Below are 22,338 nucleotides of genomic sequence, written 5' to 3'. Positions count from 1 at the left end.
ATCATGTCCACATTATATCACAATTTCATCCTGTAAAATATGACTGTCTAGAGTCATATGAAAAAATATGATACTATTTCTTGTTCTTTTACTGCAAATGTACCTCACATCATGTTGTGTCACAAGCAGCCTGCGACGGTGTGGTTGAGATAAACGGCGGTGCAAAAGATGACCTCCTCCGATACACTGCACACACCCACACAAATTCTTAGACACACTGCTGTGAATAGAGAGGTTTCTAAGGATGAGTGTGTGTGTGTGTTAATCAATGACTGTCATTCTGTGTGTGTGTGTGTAGGGGGGGGGGGGGGGGGTTATTGCTCTCAACCAATCAACAGAGATCAGCAAATAGCAAGAAAGATTTAAAACCAGGCAGAGGAGACGGAGAAGAGAGTCTGACTGAATCCAGCTGGCAGCACACAATTTTATAAGGTAAGCAAGCGGTTCAATTTGTACCCCTCCATGTTTATTTGAAATTGCATTGAAGCAAGTCTAATTTGGAAACTCACAGATGTACGACAAAACTTTATTTAATTAATGTATTATATAACAACATTTGAATCAGTTCATCAACCTTGATGAAGGTTGGGTGCATGTTGCCATCTCAGCAATTAATACTGGCAGCAATGTAACAAAAAACTATATTAATCACAACTGTACAGAAATCTAGTGACGAAAAAGGATATAGCCTTAAACATTTGTTTTATACCATTTCAAATCCAGTCATGACAATGGTCCAAAAGAGAGCATGTTAGATATTTTAAATATTGGTGCCGTTTTCCAGCTGTAGCACAGCAATTAAATATTTACAGTGGTCTCATCTATAAAATACTGTTGCCAAATCTGTTTCGACATCAGTGTTTTCATGAATGTACATTTATGATACGTGACTGTTTTATTGCATGTTGTTATTAAAACAGCCCTGCGAGACAGACGGCGTGGGATAGGTTTGGTTATTTATTTTAACAATATCCATAGTAACTACACAAGGCAATTACAGTATTATTAAAGCTGTAATAGGTCAACGTTTAGGTAAACTCCACTCCCATCAACCCTCTCAAGGAAGTAAATAAACCTACACTACCTGCTCAGTATCGACCAGCTGCCAGTCAAAGTAAATAATTAGCTGGCGAACATATAGTGGAGCATTTAGCAGCCAAAGATCAAGATGTGTTGGAGCCCACAACTGAGCTGAGGACTTACATCCATTTGGTGCATTGCCAGAAACACATCTCCAAGTGAATGCCAATGTGGCTTTATGTCTGCAGTATGAGTATTAGGGCAGCTACTGTCTAAAATATATGAATCTTTATGACACATGTGATTGTTTAAATCTAAAATCGAGGTGGTTATTTAAATTAAAAGGTTGTTCAAAGTTGCTGATGACCTTTTGGAAAAAACTGTGTTTAACTGTGTGTAATCAGTGTTAAATTTAACCCACATTTTGTCAGTCATATCAGGAGAGGAACATGCTGTATAAAAGATAAGATCCTTCTGTCCTGTGCATATACCGTTTCATAACATGTCTTCTACTGCATGCATGTGCAAAGTGCTGCTGTATGCTTGTCGCTCGTACTATCTACCTAATCTTCACAATTTGTGTGTCCAGAATGATAAACTACACTACTACACAAAACACAAAAACTCCACAAAATATTTAACCAAAGCTTAAGAACTGTTAGACAAGAGGCAGGTGGGGAAAATACACTACCGGTCAAAGGTTTGGGGTCACTTAGAAATTTCCATTGCACTCCATTGTAGACAGAATACCAGCTGAGATCAGTTGCATGTTTTGTTTTTTTAACCAGGGCAGCAGTTTTCAGATTACATTATGTGCTTACATAATTGCAAAAAGGTTCTCTAATGTTTTCCTAGTTTTTTTTTAAATGATATCAGATTAGTAAACAGAATGAGCCTTTATAACATTGGATGAATGGTTTCTGATAATGGGTAATGTAGATATTCCATTAAGGATCAGCCACCCACTCACATCAGCTGGGATTCTGACTATAATGGAGTGGTATGGAAATTTGTAAGTGATCTCAAACCTTTGACCGGTAGTGTATATTAAGAAGGCCTAAAACAAATATGATTCTGTGGTAAAACTAATCCTTAGTTCTAACTCTAATTAATATGTTTCACTGCTCATTTTCATCACAGTCCAAATGCTGCAGTCACCTCTTGGTCACTAAGTATTTCACATGCCCTGCCTCTAGCTAAGCCGTTATCATTTAAAATACAGGAAGCGTCTTTTTGGCCAAGAGCCATGTTGCATATTGAATGTAACTAAGACACTCCTAGGTTCAAGGGCAGCTAGTTGCATGCAATCTGTATGCAATAACAAAGACTTAAAATACAAACTAAGCAATATAACAGGGAAACTTGAATACTGCAGTCATGGTGGCATGATGTCCCAATAGACCACATCCATTTTGTGCCATGTTAATTATGTAATAAGAAGCAAAACCATGTTGTATAACTGTGAATGTGCACTGTCTCTCTCAGAAAATGGACACTTCCCGACTTCTCTTCCTCATCTTCGTGGTGATAACTACATCTGAATGTTCAGGTAGGGTACTTATTACGATGAAGAGTGGATTAATGGTTTAGGCAGCTTCAACCAAGCAAAAAATCTTTTCCCATTGAACTACACTTGTGGGTGCAGTATATAGACTCATACTGCTGAGGATGCACATGTAGAGGAACTACCAACTTCTAGCAAAATAAGAAAATATGTTCACCCTAACAGACAATGCCAGAATATAACAGATTTTATTCTGTCAGTATGTGTTGAAAAGTAATTTGCATTTATATTATGTATTACAAAGATATGGTTGTATTAGTCTATTTAATTTCCTTATTGTCAACAAGTTCAACGAAAAGACCAAAACCAACAATGAATGTATTTGATCTGAAAAACCTTTTACGTCTCATTCGTCAGTGCCGTACAGCTCCATTGTTGTTCAGAAACTTTTAAAAACACATCAATGAGCCACATGTTCCTTCATTACCATGAAACCACACTGTAGTTTATTTTCATTAAATCCTCCACACGCCATCCTGCTGCTGGAAATACTAACTAGAGCACCAAATCCACACCATTTACTCCTGTTTGAGTTTTGAGTTGAGTGCCCAGCGGTTTTAGGATTTTACTAAAAAATGTTTGAAACTCTATGTTTAGTAATATATATTTAAGAATTTATGTGTTCAGTATGAAAAAAAACTGGATTGAAGTTGAGTGCCACACAAGTATTGAGAGATGGCTAACACATTGTTGGTTGTTTCTTTTCATGGGATTTGTTATCAAAACAAATTTCAATGAAGCCAGCCTTGTCCTTTAATACAGCATAAATCTAAATACAATATCACTACATATACTTACATATACTAATACAGTTTATCCTGTCTGTGACTAAATCTTATTTCACTATTTCTGTGAGGTCTGCCATGGTTTGTTTTTCGTACCCTCTTATACTGGTCCGCAGGGACATATCACCTGCGCTCACAGGATCTGGTTTTATTGACAGTTCCTAAAGCCCGCACTGACTTCGGCAAAAAGGATTTTAATTTTGCAGCCCCATCTGCATGGAATCAGCTTCAAAATGAACTCCAGTTGAAGGAGTTGGTCTCATTTTACTCTTTTAAAGGCTTGTTAAAGGACCTTGCAGAAGGGCAGTCTGGATGTCACTGTTTTTAAATTGATTTAGGACCCTGGTTTTTTTATGATGACATTGTTGTTTGAATATGAGTGAAAGTGTGTTTATGTACTTACATGTAAGTGTCTCTGTCTGAAACGTGCTGCTGCCACTTGCCAGGACACTCTTGTAAAAGAGATTTTTAATCTCAAGGAGTTTTTTATCCTGGTTAAATAAAGGTTTGAATGAAAAAAATACTTATAGGAGTGTTTTATTAGGGGGCAGCTGTGGCTGAAGTGCTAGAGCGGTCGCCTACTAATCGGAGCACTGGGGGTTTGATCCCTGACCCTGAACTCCAAATTGCTCCCGATGCAGCTTCGTTGGTGTGTGTGTGATTGTGTGCGAATGTTTATTTGATTGGTAGGTGGCACCTTGAACGGCAGACTTGGCCACAGTATGTGAACGTGTGTGCATGGTAAATGGTTCCTGTACTGTGTGAAAGGGCTTTGAGTTGTTGTTAAGACTAGAAAAGCGCAAGATAAATACTGGCTATTTACATAAATAAGCATCCCTAGCAGCGGCAGGAAACAAGACCCACAGGAGCGTTTTCTGTCCTCATACCTAAATGTAACTGGTAAAATAGTCGCAGTTCGGTTAAGAATTGGCACAACAAGTACTTTGTTAGATGTAGAAAAAGAGTACAGTTGTTACTTCACTTCCATGCGTACGTACATGTAGTTACATGACGTAACTACACACAGAATGGAGAATGTGATTTTATTTACTACGTTAAAGTTAAACTTACTCGCGGTTTACTTTTATTCATTTGATCTGCATTAGCAATTAACCTATTCAAGACTGCTTTTTTTTTTACATTACCAGGAATTAATAATATTGTGTTTTTCACTTTATCATTATTATTTCTATCATCTTCTCTCACATTTTCAGGGACAGCCAAGCCCAAATGCAAAGACATGGAGAACGCTTCATACACCCTGTCGGAAGGGGAGGCATTTTACTTCGAGCCTTCCGAAGTTGCAAGTGGCCTCTCCAATGAAGAGATCACATGGTACAAAAATGAGATTGAGAATATTACCACTGACAAGAACGAGAATGTACATTACCGTGGTGAAGGACTCTTTTTCTTAAACCTGCTCCCTGAGAACTCTGGCACTTACACGGCCTGGTGAGCATCCTTCTGTCTATACAACATGTTGGCAACTGAGTTCGAATTCATCATCTTTTGGGAAATCTAACTAATGATCTGTTAGCCACTGATGAATGAACTGACTGAATCACAGAAAACTATTGCTTCTTCTCCAGGGAAAAAGCCCCACCAGGAAACTGTTACAAATATGATGTGGAAGTTAACGTCGTCAAACCAAGCCAAATGAAGGACTTGCTCTACGGAGAAATCAAAAACTCAGACACGAACAAAAGAATCCCATGTCCAAATCCTGTCAAGAAAACATGTCAAAAGTTGAAAGGAAAATTCACGTGGAAGAAGGTACGTGTGATTACAGTGACACTAAAGTGTGATGTAATAATCTATTGTTAAAATACATGTAGTAGTAGAGAGCCAGCGTTTCTGTTAAGTGTTGCATGGACTCAAATGCAGAACACAGCCTGAGCAGGTAAGGTATAAATGAGCTTTACTTACTGTAGTGTACTGTAATGTTCGGAACAGCTGTGCTCTTCTTTGTTCTTTGTTACGCCTACGTCATTATGGGTACTTCCTGGTTATACCAACTAGACAATATCCATTTTCTACGATAGTACCAAGTAAGTTGTTTTTCCTAGGAATCTTTGAGGAAATACCAGTTACATATGAGTTGGCTTGTAGGAAATGGTTAGCTAATTATGCTTTATTTAACATTTTAGAAGGCAAAGAGTATTGAAAAGTAATCATACATAATTATACATTTTTATTACCTTATTATTTAATATATGTCGGGCTCTTACATGTACATTTAGCTGATATAGTATGCTAAATTGCAAATTTACTTTCAGTTGTCTTCCGTTTATTCAAAAATCCTATACTGACATGAACGCTAAGAAAATGACTGCCAAGGCCTCAAAATAGTGTGTCAAATCTTATTTCTCCCCCCCCAAAAAAATGCAGGACAACAAACCCCTCCAAGGTCACCATAAAGATGATCTTTGGATTAATAATGCTACCAAAGATGACGAGGGCATCTACACGTGCATTTGCACCTGGACATACAACGGCAAGCAGTACAACTCGTCAGCCTCCAGGGAGCTAAAGGTTGAAGGTGAGAGATAATTTTCAGTTTAAGTCTTCACTTTGGGTAGTAAAAATCAAAATGAGTTCAGGAGCTTGTTAGTTGTGGACCCCCTGCACACTGCCTGGACTGACTGGATCACATCACTCCAGTTCTGAAATCTTTACACTGGCTTCCTGTGTCTCAAAGAATTGATTTCAAAGTACTCTTGCTAGTTTATAAATCCCTTAACGGTTTAGGTCCAAAATACATTTCTGATCTGCTACTACACCATGACCCCCCCAGACCTCTCAGGTCATCTGGGACAGGTCTACTTTCTGTCCCCAGAGTCAGAACTAAACAGGGTGAAGCAGCTTTCAGTTTCTATGCTCCTCATATCTGGAATAAACTCCCAGAAGCCTGCAGATCCGCTGCTACTCTCAGTTCTTTAAATCAAGGCTGAAGACCTTTCTTTTTGATGCTGCCTTTCTTTAAATGAATGCTCATTTCTTTAAATTTCTTATGCTGCACTGTAACTTTTATTCTTGTGTTTTATGTGTCCTAATGTTTCTATTTTGTTTTTAACTGTCTATTCATGCGTTTTATTAGTTTTTAATGCTTATGATTTTTAACTGTTTGTACTTGTGTTTTATCTGTTTTAATGATTTCGTGTAAAGCACTTTGAATTGCCCTGTTGCTGAAATGTGCTCTACAAATAAAGCTGCCTTGCCTTGCCTTGCCTGCGCGGCGTGAGCGTGGCGTTTCTGTTGCGTGGCGGCTGCGTGCCGTTTTCTATGTCTTAGCACACCAGAGACGTGGCTGACGTGGCGCTGTTTGTGCTGCTAACCTTGTCTGTACACACGTACGTTTCCCATTGATAAAATTAAATAGCATGTTCACCTTTATTTTGTCGTTATTTTGGTGTTTGTACACATTTCAATATATATTTTCATATTTCAATAACCTTTCCTGAGATAATGAAGTCCATGTTATTGTTTTATCAGAATCCAATTGAAATACAATTTAAAAAGGAGTAAAAAGGAAATGTATTTGTGTCAAAATGACTTGAATTAATATCATTTCGTATTGTGTTTTGGCTTAAAACGCTGAAAAATAGGTGATCCTATTTCTAGCATGCACGCATTTTTGGCGCGGCTCAGGGACGGGACAAAAAATATATATATGTATTTATATCCACCTATGTCCATTGTAATTGGTCAGACACATTCCTTGCAGACAGTCCTCCTAAAATGCATTCCCTCCAGGATTTCGTGGGACTTTTTTGTGATTGATACGGCCTAAAATGCCTGATATTGCAGCCACTTTTCTAAAAAGTTATATTCAAAGTTGCAATGTTCTTTGGCATTTTTCTTTATAGGTTAAAACTGCAAAGGTAGATAGAAGTGCTCATATTATGCTTTTTGGCTTTTTTTTACAACCTCCAAATTATTATTGATCGAATGAGAACAAAACCACTAACTAACCTTAAAATCAAAACTAAGCTTTATTTTTAAACAAGCACTGCACTAAGTGGGCAGTTCCTCAAACATTAAGCAGCATTAATGATGACAGATGACAATGCACTGGCAAGTATCACAGCTTGGAAACGCTTCTTGTAGCCAGCCAATTGTCTTTCAATTCTTGTTTAAAGTATCTTCGCCCATTCTTTATCACATAAGTCTTCCAGTTCTTTGAGATTTCTGGGCTGTCTGTCACGCACTGCTCTTTTAAGGTCTATCCATAGATTTTCAATTATGGTGAGGTCAGGAGATTGTGAAGGCCATGGCAAAACCTTCAGTTTACGCCTCTTGATGTAATCCACCATGGATTTTTAAGGTGTGTTTAGGATCATTATCCATTTGTAGAAGCCCTCCTCTCTTTAACTTCAGCTTTTTCACAGACGGCATCAAGTTAGCGTCCAAAATCTGCTGAAATTTTATTGAATCCATTCTTCCTTCTACTCGTGAAATGTTCCCTGTGCCACTGGCGGCAACACAACCCCAAAGCATGATTAATTCACCCCTATGCTTAACAGTTGGACAGAGGTTCTTTTCATTACATTCTGTGCCCTTTCTTCTCCAAACGTACCTTTGCTCATTTGGGCAAAACAATTTTATTTTAACCTCATCGGTCCACAGAACTTGTTCCCACAATGCATCAGGCTTGTCTATATGTTCATTTGCAAACTTCAAACGCTTATTTTTGTGGTGAGGACGTAGACGAGGTTTTCTTCTGATGACTCGTCCATGAAGGCCACGTTTGTACAAGTATCTCTTTATAGTGGAATGGCGTAGCACAACTCCAGTGTCTCCAGGTCTTTCTGGATGGATCGTGCAGTCAAACGTGGGTTTGGACTTGCTTTTCTCATCATCCTGCGAGCTGTTCTGTTTGATATGTTTCTTGGTCTTCCAGATCTTGCTTTAACTTTCACTGTTCCTGATGACGGCCATTTCTTAATTACATTCTGAACAGAGGTTATTGGCATCTAAAAACGCTTTGCTATCTTCTTATAGCCTTCTCCTGCTTTGTGAACGTCAACTATTTTCAGTTTCAGTTTTTTTAGACAACTGCTTAGAAGAAGCCATGGTGCTGATTGTTGGGGCAAAGTCAGATGAGTCTGGGCATTTAAAACCTTAAGACTGACCTGGTCTTTCCAGACGATGATTGAGAACAATCCATGACACTGTCAGGTTTCAGCTTCCAAAAGGGGGGTGCATGCTAGAAGCTCTGCAGGGTGCCTAAACTTTTGAGCCCCACTGTATGCCCTGGAAAAGATCACCAATACAAGAGAAGCAGTGTACTCAATCACTCTTGATTGACGACCTGGAGGCCATAGAGTACATAATGTCCATACTCAAGTGCAAGTAATTGCCAACTGGGACAATGCCCGGTATTCCAGATCGACAGTCCAGCCCTTCCTGAGACGTGTGTCACACAGGCAACGTGCAAGCTCTAACCTGTTAACATGGCAGCCAATATAAAAACAGAACGTTACGGAGCTGACACGCTCACGCCACGCAGGCAGTGTGCAGGAGCCCTTAGGCTACCTTTTACCTGATGATGTATAGACCAAAATCATCCATTGGTTACCTAGCAGATTGTTTATACCACTGGCTAATGCTAAGACTTAAGTCAGATCATTTCACAGTTTTAAACAAACATTCTAAATAATAATAATAATAATAATAATAATAATACATTTTATTTAACAGTGCCTTTCTGAACACTCAAGGTCGCTTTACAGACAATAAAAGACAGATACAGGGAAAGAAAAGTGTAAGGAGTTATAACAAAACAAAAACAAAACAAACAAAACAAACAAAAACAAAACAGTGTATTTATAAATAAGCAAGTTGGAACAGATGGGTTTTTAGTCTAGTTTTGAACAGGGGGAGAGAGTTGATGTTGCGGAGGTCGGGTGGGAGTGAGGTCCAGAGCTGGGGAGCAGAGCGGCTGAAGGCTCTGGTCCCCACGGTGGTAAGTCGAGCTGGGGGGACAGTGAGGTGGAGGGAGGAGGAGGATCTGAGGGAGCGGGAGGGGACGGCAATGTGTACGAGTTCAGATAGATATGGAGGAGCAAGGTTATGGATGGTTTTGAAAGTGTGGAGAAGGATTTTAAATTGTATTCTGAATTGAACTGGAGCCAAGTTGATTTCCTGTTGCGGTGTATGTGAATGGCATCAACTGACAGGAAGTCAACAAGGGGCCAGGCTGTGGCCTAGCAATGGAATTACATTGAAAAGGTCGTTACAATACAGAACACTAACATACCTCAGGACAAGGAGGTGAACAAGGCATTTGAAGGCATGCAGGCCTACATTCTCCCATCTTACAAAACAAAGAAATTAGTATTTATTAGTATTTGATTGTACTGTTAAATGTATGGGCATTTGTGATTGTATTCATCTACTTTGTGTGATCTATCACCTTGTAACCACACCCTCGATAATTATGTTTAAATATCAATGAGAATGTATCACTTAAAAATATATGTATTCTCCCCAACTTAATTACGTTGGTTGTAGTAAATTGGGTAAGTGTAACGTTGACTGTAAATTATTTCATTTTTAATTACCGGGCCATATCAGGGAACACCCCACATGGACCTGCGAAATCCACAGCTGCTTCAAGAAAGGGAAAACTCCGCGTCACTCGTCGCTGAGAATAGTGAAGAGGACCGGTCCTCCACATCTACAGAAAATCTACTATAACCTACACCCTGCAAAAGGGCTCATATAACCATAAACGGCCCAACGCATCCCCAACTTGGACACTGTGGAGTGTACAATGACCAGGCTCATCCTCTTTTTTTGCCCAGGCTGTAAAACTGGTGACCAGCTCCACTCGAATTGTCCCACCCTCAGTACGCCTACACATGAACCCTTTTAAATTGCTGCTGCGGCATCACAAAGACATGAAGTGGACCTCTTACTATATTGTTACCCCAAACATCGTGTTGCGTTTTTCACAATATGCGACTGCAAATAGAGACCGCCAGGCCAACTGAACTTCATGTGTAAAATCGGTGTAGTACCCCTTCAACCATGCATTGTAGTACTTGTCTTAATGTACAGTACAAACTCATACTACTGTTGTCACAGTCACGTTGGACTCTGCACTCCGATTTGCACTATTGTTGCCTTATTAAACTAAGTTTTGTTGTCTAACTTTTTTTTTGTTACTAAATTGGTTTGTAGGCAATTTTTTTTAAATCTTGTCTTACAGATCAGAAATGCTTTATTTGCCAAATGTACAATGTACACAGGAATCCGACTAAGTGACTGAAAAATGTTGAACACAAATTACATACGGTTAAAAATACTATGTTATGCTACATAAACTGTTTGGCATTGTACGCAAGTTAAGAATAATACATGTGCTGCATAATGCTACATTTGCACATAATGCATAGTGGTTATTGCATATAACAATAAACCTTTAAATCTTGAGTCATCTGCTTCTCCCTCTGATTCCCTGGATCTATTTTCTACGAAGGATCTACTCAATTTATGCTATTCTAAGTGTAAGCTTAAAAGATTTTTTTTTTTATCAGAATAATTTATATATATTTATTCATCAGAATAATTTATAATGACAAATAAGTTATTCTGATAAATTAATGTTTAAAAAATGAAATAAAAATGGACGGTCAACCATGTTATCAGTGTTGGCGTTGCACAGTTTGTCCACCAGCGGGCGCTCTACAACGTCCCTGTTGGCAACACGGATTGTTTTTTTTTTTGTTAGTGTTTTTGATCAGAGGACTTTAAGTTTCATAGCTTAAGTTTGTATTTTGTACATTTTATTTATCAGAACTTTAATATATTATGAGGTTCCTCTGTTCTGTTGTGACAATAAAACAAATTATTCACATATTATGTTAGTGAGGACTCTTAAAAATAACTATAAATAACTAATGTTATGGAAATCTGTTTTGTTACGCGTTTCTGGAATTTATATATAGGCCGAAATATTAGAATATCGTTTTTTTAAATTACCAAATATTTGTATCGGCCTTAAAAATCCTTTATCGGTCAGGATCTAATCTAGTGTAGAAGCTTTTATCTAATTTTGCAGACTTATCTCATGAAATGGCATATGTATGACATGGCAATTCGTATGCCATTGCTGGCTTGTGAAGACGCATACTCTCTTTTAAGCATCAACGCCTTTTGGCTTCCATTACCTTGCGATTGGGTGTGAATTTACGCCGTAGCAAATAGTATGACAGGGCGAAAATCCGCGTAGGAGAGTGGTTGGGGTGGTGTACGGGTAAAACACAAGTCTCTCACAGAGGAGCACAACCGCGTGTCATGTTTCCTAAACTCAACCGTCAGTTTTGATTTCTACTAAAGCCAACCCCATTCTTCTTTTCCTAAACCCAACCAGCTCTTATTGTCCTAGTTATTGCATCATAATGTTATGTGGGTTTTGTTGAAGTAAGACACTCAGCTAGGCTACAGTGTGAAAAAACAGTGCTAATAGACACTGATTTAGCCAGTGCACCCAGTCCAGAGTTAGGAGTCAGTTCAGTGCTAAAAAATGTTTATGTACTTAGGCTAGGGTGACCAGACGTCCCCGATTTCCGGGGACAGTCCCCGATTTTAGCGACCTGTCCCCGGCTGGATTTGTCCCCGGAAATGTGCCCGGTTTTCATTGTGGCTTACAGACCCGAAATTGGAATGAAAGAAAGAAAATACTGACAAAACGGAGCCGATAGTCGCACACCCTACACACTCAGACTCAAGGCACCCAGAGCCAGCGGTGCTCAGAGATGTTTTAGAAAGCTTTATTTTACGATGCTAAAATCACTGATTATTTACATGGAGTCTGGTGGGTTTAGCGAACACAATTTTGCGGACTTTTATGTTTTAAAAAGGATCTTAATCTTTAACAGAAAGGTCGACCTCCTTAAAAATCCTTTCCATAATGTTGTCAGACACTTAAAATATTAATCTGAGTCTGTCAGCAGTAAAACGAGCACTGTAGCTTGTTTCTGCCGACTGGAGCGATCTCGTTTAATACCGCATCAATGTCAAAAGAAAATATGTCCTCAATAGTTTTGAGTCTCAATGAGCTTTTGCAGAAACAATCCTTGAGCAATAAAGCAAAAGCTTTCAGATAAATGTAGTTTAGTAAACATTACAACATTATGAAATATTAAGACTTTCTATCTTGAAATATTAAGACTTTTTAATCTTGAAGTATTAGGATTTTTTATCTTGAAATATTAGGACTTTATATCTTGAAACATTCCCGTCTGAGGTGTAGTGGAGTGGAGTATGAAGTAGCAGCAGGGGGGGTCTAGGATCAGACCTTGGGGGGGGCTCAGCCCCTAATGAGAACAGCTCTAGGTCTAGTGTCCCTGTTTTACAAAAGTAAAAACATTACTTGTTTTGGAGGTAAATACGCTTCGGAGCTGAAAATGTCCCCGGATTTTGTCTGAGAAATCTGGTCACCTTAACTTAGGCTTCAAAAATTAGATGGAACAGAAAGTCATATTTTTGCACAGTGTTGTTAAGGGCTCAGATTTTTGTGACAATTGCCAATGTTTTCAATAAAAGAAACCCTAGTATTAGAAAAACACCCAGCACGCAACATTTCACAAATAACAGTTGCTAAATCTAATATGTTGAGTTATAGACCAACTGAAAATGTAGATTAACAAAGTGATTACAAAAATATTTTGCAGATCCTTGTGTTAAGACAACTATAGGTGACAGAAGCGTAAGAGTTTCAACTATTTTTGTTTGTGCATCAGGTAAGAAAACAATTGATTAGGGTCATAATATTGGATTGTGACCGTTGACACGCGTCCTAAAGAAGAGAACAGAAAATACTCAACGTTGTTTTGTTCTTGCTTGTCTGCAGAAAAAGTTGCCATCCGTGAAATAATGATCCTCTCTCCGATTGACGAGGAGCAGTTGGCTGACGAAGGTAGGAAAACTTCCCCTAATAACACCAGAATGCTGTCATAATACTGCAAATACAAGTTTTTTGACAGTTTGCAGATTATTTGTATTGGCGTTTTATTTGCCTGATAAAGGATAAAGTTATTTAATTAACCCTCATGTTGTCCTCAGGTCAAATTGACCCATTTTCCTATATCAATGTTCTTTTTAATTCCCCAAAATAACAAGGTAAAGTACAAATCTCTACTTTCATTAATTTTGGGGCGTCTTATTAATTTTTATAGCATTTGAAAAACAAATTGAAAGTGTTTTCAAAATAGTATTGAGTAAAAGTTGACATATTCCAGTCTGTGATTATCCATCAACATCCATTCCTTTAATTTTAGTCTAAATAATTCTTAATTTCTGCTTTTCTAACTCAAACATCACGTACAATTTCCTATAAATGAGGTTTATTGACTATAAATTCCAAAAATAACTGTAAAAATAAAGTTATTAAGTTAGTGTTACATAGTGGTGAAAACGTCAAACAAAGTGACAAACATAAAAAAAAAAATCAAGTTTTGAAAAAAGGGACAAAAATGTAAGAAAAGTTAAAAAATCAATAAAAAGCATCAGCAAAAGTGTTGATTTTCAAATTTTGAAGGGAAGACAACACAAGGGTTAATAAGTGTCTGTCCCTCCGTGCTAGTTTCACTTATTACTAATTATTATTATTATGTCTAATGTCCTGCCCAAAACACTGACTAATACTGTGTATTATGTTAAAAGTTTCTAATTTATTAAATACATGCTTTAAGCATTTAAACAACATTTTATGTTGGAGTTTGTAACATTCCAATTTTGACTTAAAGACTAATAATTTTCACTATAAATACACATTGGTTCCAAATATCGGTTATTAGTTTCATAAATTACTAATTATCAGTATCAGCCTTAATAACCAGTATTGGTCGATCCCTAATAGAGATCCATTAAGAGTTTTGTAAAAGGCACCTACTATTAAAGAAAAGACTTTGATATGCTGGTTGTATTTCAACAAACATTGTAACTGAAACACTAATTTCTTAAGATTATATGCATCAAATTTGGAAAATGAAAGTATTTTCAAGTGCACAACAATCCTGCTCACCCAGAAATATTCATACATAACTTCACTAGTTATGATGGGAAAACTTGTTCTACCAGGTGTTGGGCTCAAGCTGAACTGCTCAATTTTCTGTGGGACTACCAAGGAAAGTGACTGCGATGCGAGCTGGATGGTTGACGGACTCCCTTTCCACCAGCTCAATGGATACAACCAAACCACCAACACGTAAGCTTCATCAAAAGCAGTACTTACGTGATTGCTCCGCTGATGTGGTAGTTCTCAGACCTTCTGACAGACACAGAGCCCTGTTTGGGTCTCTGGTCTCTGAATGAGACAAAGTTTAGGGAAGAGTCTGTACACTGCTACACATTGGAGGTGGAAAACCAAAACTGCGGCAGCAATACATGGAGCGGAAATAAGCCAAGCTGCTCATCTTTATTTTTACAGCGAGAGCTGACACTAAAGTGACGTACAGGTCGCAAGCTACGTTGTATAAAAATGCAGTCCTTGAAACACATAGGTCCATCTGGTTTCATATTAGTCAGTCAACTTTTCCAAATACATTCAGGGCTGCCCTCAAAACTGCCTGCCACAACACATACATGCTTCTCTGCTTTCAGGAGTGAATTGAGCGGTATGTGGCCCATTGTCCCCAGCTGATAGATAGATAGATAGATAGATAGATAGATAGATAGATAGATAGATAGATAGATAGATATAGATGTTTATTGATCCCAAGAAAAATGGGAAATTCCTGTGTTACAGCGGCAAAATCAGTCACAAAGCACAAAATATAAATATAAATGAAATACTAAGAAAAATATACATACATACAATATACATGAAATAATAATACGAATAGTAAAAAGAACAAATATTTGAATATGTACAGGATGGGGGAACAAAAATGTGCAACTGCTTAAATAATAATAATATGCTAAAATGTGCTAAAATGTAAATGTAAATAAAACAAATCACCTTTTTACATAAAGCTCACGTTGCTTCATGTTGATTTTCTTCAGCCACCCCCGGTACTTTTCGTCGTTCAACCAATTGTCATTAGACAAACATTTGCCCATGCTTGCAATTTCGTTTCAACCAAAACCATCGACGCAACGCAGTCTGTGAAATGATGCAGGTTGCACCCACATGGATCACAGTGCTGCCCGCAGATGGTGCACTGGTCAAATTGGGGTTGAAAAAAAAGAAGAAAAAAAACAGATGACGAGTTGGACTCGGTCCATCGTAAAATTGAACACATCCTTATCGTAAATTCCAGATTTTAAGACATTTTCAGATCTTAAAAACCATGACATGGTGATGATTTGGATGCTTTTATATAGGCCTTAGTGGTCCCCTAATACCGTATCTGAAGTCTCTTTATATACCCCTTAGTGGTCCCCTAATACTGTATCTGAAGTCTCTTTATATACCCCTTAGTGGTCCCCTAATACTGTATCTGAAGTCTCTTTATATACCCCTTAGTGGTCCCCTAATACTGTATCTGAAGTCTCTTTTATATAGGCCTTAGTGGTCCCCTAATACCGTATCTGAAGTCTCTTACCCGAAATTCAGCCTTGGTGCAGAGTTACAGCCACTAGAGCCAGTCCCACAATGAGCTTTTCTTAGGACGTGACATTTCTGTCTTTAATTATTGACGAGGAGAGGGCGGGCTGGACAAGGTGGAGGTGTGGCCTCCACCAATTACCACTTTGCTTGTTTGAAAGCCATGATGTCTCTCTTTTTCATTGGTGGGCCAAACAGAGAAAGGGGAGGTAACCTTGCCCCTTATGACCTCGTAAGGGGCAAGATTCCAGATCGGCCCATCTGAGCTTTCAGGCAGAGCAGGATACCCAGGGCTCGGTTTACACCTATTGTCATTTTTATTCTCACCACTGGGGGACCATAGGCAGGCTGAGGGAACACATATTAATGTTAAAAACCTCATAAACGTTACATTTTCATGCCATTGGAGCTTTAAGACTTTAAGGACGTGCTGGGACCCTGCTACTATAGTGTTGGCAATTTTTCATTTCATTATTTAGTTACCTCTTAACGAAATAAGACACTGAAAAGCGTAAGACGTTTTTTCACCATCAGAAAAGTTAGTTTGGTTTATCCAGCATTCAATGTCTGTTCTAAATGGTTTTAATTCCCAGATCATTTTTAAGATGCTCCAGTGTGACTGTGACGTTGCTATCCCCAGTATGTGTCTAAAAACCTTTCTGCAAGTATAAAATACTTAAAAAACTTAAATTTAATTGTGTGTATATTTCTTGCCCTGGTTGAATGCCAAACACTTAAACACTTCAGTCTTTGTAATAAATGATGATGGAATTTGTCTCCTAATCTTTAATGCACCAAACTGTTTTGTAGCATCATCGATAATTCTTCAAGGAATACCATCTCCACTGCAATCCTGACTATCGAAAAAGTATCTGCTAATCATTTCAAGACTGAATTTAAATGCATCGGCCAAGGCATGTTCAAGGCGTCTGCCACGCTAACTCTTAGGCGTAGAGGTCAGTGACGGGATCACAGGTGATTACGACTATCAGGCTTTGGCTACACACAGTCGCAGAAGTTTTCTTTTTAACTTTGATTTGCATGTTTGTTTCTCAGAGTCAGTAATCCCACTGGTCACTGGAGCAGTGTGTGTGCTGTTCTTCGTTGTGTCGGCCGCCGTGCTGGTCAAGTGCTTCGCCATTGACCTCATTCTCTTCTTCAGACCCTACTTCCCATTAAGCAGTTACAATAAAGGTAAGAAAAGATTTTTTTCTTATCAGTAGAGGATTTAGAAGTCAGCTTTAGTGTTCAGTTTTTCCAACTTTGGACGGAGCAAGGCTAGCTGTTACCACTGTTGGAATTTAAATTGTATATGTGCTTAAACATTGCAGGTGATCTGCATTATACATTCAAGTCAAAAGGTAAAAGCATTATTTCAGCATAAATGAAGACATGTTGGTCATGCAGTAAGTTTGTTGTCATAAGTATATAGTTTGTTGTTTGTTGTTTGTTACATTAAGATGTTTTGCAATAATTCTGTTTTATAATATAAGATGTTCTGTTACATTTTGTTATAATCCAGCTCTACAAATGTGTCAGAAGCAGAATTGATAGTTAGGGATGCTTCCTGAGTCTGGTTTAAGTCACTTTTACCCCCACTGATCTTTTCCTGAAATGAGGGTCATAAACTCTCAGTCACATTCCAATTGAAAGATAACAAATATGCACACACACACACACACACACACACCACTGTGGCCAAGAGACCCCACCCTTTGTGAATAAGACCAGGGGGTCCAGGAGCAGAGAGTCAGACAAATTTGGGGGAGAGCCGTGTTAGGTGGACTCTAGTATTTGTGTCTAGGATATCCTATGTAATAAAATGGATTCACACATCCACATCTGAGATTTTGACTACTAAGTGACTGAACCCTGAGATGGAGCAGGATTTAGCTCCAACACCACCTGCTTCCAGTCTTTATGCTAAGCTAATCGGCTACTTTAAAAAAACAACTCAACAGGTTCACTTCACTTTCGATTCATTTATTGAAAATATGAAAAATGCAAACATTCGTCTTTGAGGTAGACAATCAGATTCAGCTAATTGACCTTTTTTTTTAACAATATTTTGCAAATCAAAACAACTTGCTTTATTAGGATTAGGCCAAAAGTTGCATTTTGTGCATATGCTCTATGACCTTAAAAAAACTTAATTTAACATAATGAACTCAATAACATGAGTTTAAATGTAAACAAATCAACTTAAAGTTGACTTCAGTGGACTTTATCCGCTCCTATTGAAAGAAACAACAAAAACAAAATACACCAAAACACAAAATACTGAAAAACAAACAAATCAACTTAAAGTGCTATTATGATGCTGTTTGGCTTTTTCCCCTTTCCTTTGTGTTGTATATGTTTTTGTGCACATTATAAATTGGGTTTAAAAAGTGGGTGTATAGTGAATGTGACCATGAGTCATTGTGAGACATTGTGTAACCAGTGAGGAATTCTTTTTGAGATAGTTAGAGAATGGGAAAACATTTTCCTTGCATGTGTTGGCCACTGATTCACAAAAGCCAGATGGGAGAGTTGAATGAATTTTGAGTAACACTAACACACAGCCTTTGCTTTCCCAAGGTAGTTTTCGCAGTGCTTTATTTTTCCAAAGTCTTTGCTCCACACTCACACTTGGGTTCACAACAACCATAGAGCGCAGGGTGTGGTGACGAGGCTGCTTTGGGTTATAATGACCTAATAAAGATATTTTCAAGCTACTCAACCTTCCTTGAATTTGTGTTTTCCAGATGGGAAAGTGTATGATGCCTATGTGGTCTACCACATGCAGAGCATGGACAAGGCCACCGAGGACACACTCTGTCAGTTCGTCACCCAGATTTTGCCCTCCGTCCTCGAGAAAAAATGCGGATATCGACTCTTTATCCACGGGAGGGATGACGTACCCGGGGAAGGTCTGAAATGATAGTTTTTTAATTTTTGGAAATGTTCCTGCTAACTCAGAAAGTAGTCTTTTCAAACCGTATGTCCAGCAGGAAGCTGCACGATGAAGAAACCTGTCCTAAGTCTTTGTTTGTGTGCAAAACTCAGGCTCTTCTGCCATGCACCGGCAGATCCTGAGCTCCTCTACTGCAGTATTACGTGTGACAGCATCCGATGTAGGCCTACACTATGACGAAATTCACAAACACTGAAGTAAGATAAAATATTTCTGACTAGCTAATGAGCATACTAAGCTAAACTATAAATATACATATCATTACCGTTGTCAATGTACATACTCACTCAGAAACTTGGTAGCGAAGTGGGTTTTGGCATGCACAGTCTTTTCTCCCATGCTACCGTCCCCACGTGGCTATGGCGTTAGCTCCACTTTATCAGCATTACCATTACCGATTAAAACAGCTCCAAAACACTTTACTCTTACAGCATGGCTGCATACTGACATAAATCTCCCCGGTCTAAAGTCGAATGAACAGTAATTTAAACGATATACTGAAATTAAAACCAACTTTAAGCGTTTCTCTGACTGTTCACTGCTTCTTTTACTCTCAATCTGTCTGTTGTTCCGTAAAGTCCCGCCCCCTCAACCCGATAGATTACAAGACTCCTCTGATTGGCACTTATAGGCTAGTAACAAAATTGGCACCTGGCCACACCCACTACAAAAGAAAAGCACCTGAGGCTCCTTATTTCAGCATCTTACCTAACTCTCCTAAATGTGTTTCTCTATGTTTCTGTAAACGTTATTATTTACCAGGGATAATTAAACCAGCCCATATGTTTTTGTTAACAGAAATACATGTAGAACAATATGTTTTTTTTTAAATTAAAAAAATGTAGCAGGGTGCTAGATATGTTTTAATTTTCAAATTGTTTCACAGAACCATTTATGCAACATGAAGGTTCAACTCTCTTCTTGCATTCCTTAACCTTCTCCTCCATTGATGTGTTGTTGTTGTTTTTTTACAATTTACAGGGCTCTTAACAGCCATCAGAGTTGGTAAAATAAAATCTGCTAAGTCAAAGTAAAGAAACGTAAAGCAACTTTTTTTGCACCACTTTTCAAATACTATTTAAACTAGTAAAAGCATTTTCCCTGACCCCACAGACCGTCTGGAGCTAGTGGAGGAGCGCATGAAGCAGAGCAGGAGGCTGATGGTCATCCTTACCCCGGGTTCAGGATCAGAGTTACAGAGCACAGACCAACGTCACGCCGCGCCCCAAAACGCAGTGATAGGAGAGTTCGACTGGCAGGTAGGAGTCTAACAGCAAGCACTAATTACATGTTTTATTTTTTAGCTGCAAAGTGTGGTAGTTTTGAAAAGAATGCATACTTTTAATGATTCCCCAAAGGGGAAATTACATTTTTACACTCTGTGGTTACATTACATTACACACACGCACACATGCACAAACAGGACCGATACATGCACTAATGGAGAGATGTCAGAGTAACAGGCCTGCCCATTAAAGGTGCCCCAAGCAGTTGGGGGTTCTGTGCCTTGCTCAAGGGGACCAAGCACCTCAACACAACTATAACCCTACAGGAGGTAACTTAAAAATGATAAATACTGAGAAGGACAGACGACATTCCGAATAGTTGGGATGATATGAATATTTACGCCACCTATACTGTATCTGCAAAAGTAAATGAAGTGATAAAGATGATGAGATAAGTGTCAATTATTGTTTGATATCTTGACATGAGATGATGAAGATTTTTTTTATTAATTAAGGCTAAAAACACAACCATGTCCAACCATGCCAATTAATGGCTTTCATACTTTATATCATGTAGCCAAAGAATTATTTGATCATTTTACTTAGCGTGTGAGAAACTGCTCCAGGGAAAATATCTGTCTAACTAAACATCCCATATGTGAGTAAACCATTTTTATTATTGTTGATCATTTCCCATGCAGGTGGGGCTCCACCATGCGTTGTTCCAGAGGGAAATGAGTGTGATTCTGGTCCAGCTGGGGGACACCGGCCCACAAGAATACACACACCTTTCCGCTGGCTTGCAGCACCTGATTCTCAAGAGCGCCCCTATTAAGTGGCCAGAGGGTTCGCGTGGCGCTGCCGCGTGGAACTCACGCTTCTGGAAGAGAGTGCGATACCTGATGCCTGCAATACCTGCAATAAAATGTCCACAGTCTGATATAATCTGAAACCCTGTTAACTTTGTGTTTACTTGGAACGATTGCTGTATATTTCCACTTTGTATTTCCATCGTAAGTTTGGTCTTAAATTTCATTTAGAAATTGGTATTAAAAAGTTGTAAATTTAACTTGTTTATACCTGTCGCCACCCTACCAACATGCCGGGTCAAAGCCATAACCCAACCCTGCACAACCCAGCAATGGATCGGTCCATATTTGACCCAGCGCCGGGTTACCAGTAAAACCCAAGGTGGGTTATTTTTAACCCAGCAGTTTGAAGAGTGAAAGGTTTCCAATTCTAAACCCTGTTTTAAATTTTTCCACATTGAATTTGACACATATCTTCAGTCTCTTAATTACATAACTAATAAAAAAGCTAAAGTCATCTTTGATATATATATATATATATATATATATATATATATATATATATATATATATATACCCCAATGTATTTAATTAATTACTGCTGTTTTCACATTTTATATGCTTTTGCAATCTGTCACATTCCTTTTTTTAAACTATTATTTTTATCTATTTCATGCTTTTATTTATTCTGTACTACTTTTATTACTATTGTTTCTTGATTTATATAAGTTGTAATTCCTTTCCCATGTGATCTTATGTTGACCTGCGTTGTCTGAATGTTTGTAATGTTATCTAATAATTAAAATATTAAAATAAAAAATAAAAAATAATAAAAAAAAACAAGTTTGAATGTCAACGGCTATCTTGTGACCCTAGCCAGGCACTTTAACGTCAGATTAACGTCAGATTAACGGCAGATTGAGTATGACTTCTGAGAATTTGACAACTGTAAAAGGTAAGAGTAGATTAAAAAAGCTGCTTTTGTGTGTTTTTACAGATGGTTATTCTCAGAAGTCATTTAGTTAAGAGTAGATCATTAACTATCTGTAAAAACACACAAAAGCAGCTTTTTTATTACCGAAAGATAATTTATATTAGGAAATGAGTGTGATTCTGGTCCAGCTGGGGGACACTGGGCCAACAAGAATACACACACCTTTCCGCTGGCTTGCAGCACCTGATTCTCAAGAGCGCCCCTATTAAGTGGCCAGAGGGTTCGCGTGGCGCTGCCGCGTGGAACTCACGCTTCTGGAAGAGAGTGCGATACCTGATGCCTGCAATACCTGCAATAAAATGTCCACAGTCTGATATAATCTGAAACCCTTATGGATTTGTATTGACCTTCCTGTAATGACAGATACTGTATGTGTAGCATGTGCAAAACAAAAGGGTCCAATCGCACCAGTCCCATCACACAGATGT

The 22,338-nt window shown here is 38.3% G+C and overlaps 1 protein-coding gene across 1 annotated transcript; it reads left to right on the top strand.

Annotated features, from left to right (window-relative positions):
• The first annotated feature begins 315 nt into the window (after nucleotides 1–315).
• Nucleotides 316–21,101, top strand: il1rl1 (interleukin 1 receptor-like 1). Its single transcript, XM_032529491.1, has 12 exons — nucleotides 316–432; nucleotides 2,506–2,569; nucleotides 4,584–4,821; nucleotides 4,959–5,142; nucleotides 5,758–5,908; nucleotides 13,229–13,294; nucleotides 14,458–14,584; nucleotides 16,736–16,881; nucleotides 16,982–17,119; nucleotides 18,673–18,837; nucleotides 19,995–20,140; nucleotides 20,809–21,101. Exons 2-12 carry the CDS (start codon nucleotides 2,509–2,511, stop codon nucleotides 21,055–21,057), a joined length of 1,671 nt encoding a protein of 556 aa, XP_032385382.1. The 5' UTR covers nucleotides 316–432; nucleotides 2,506–2,508; the 3' UTR covers nucleotides 21,058–21,101.
• Nucleotides 21,102–22,338: the final 1,237 nt, after the last annotated feature.

Source organism: Etheostoma spectabile, chromosome 11, assembly GCF_008692095.1.
Source record: "Etheostoma spectabile isolate EspeVRDwgs_2016 chromosome 11, UIUC_Espe_1.0, whole genome shotgun sequence".
Taxonomy (NCBI): Eukaryota; Metazoa; Chordata; class Actinopteri; order Perciformes; family Percidae; genus Etheostoma; species Etheostoma spectabile.
Note: the sequence above shows the minus strand (reverse complement) of the source record. Positions and strands in the feature narration are given on the sequence as shown.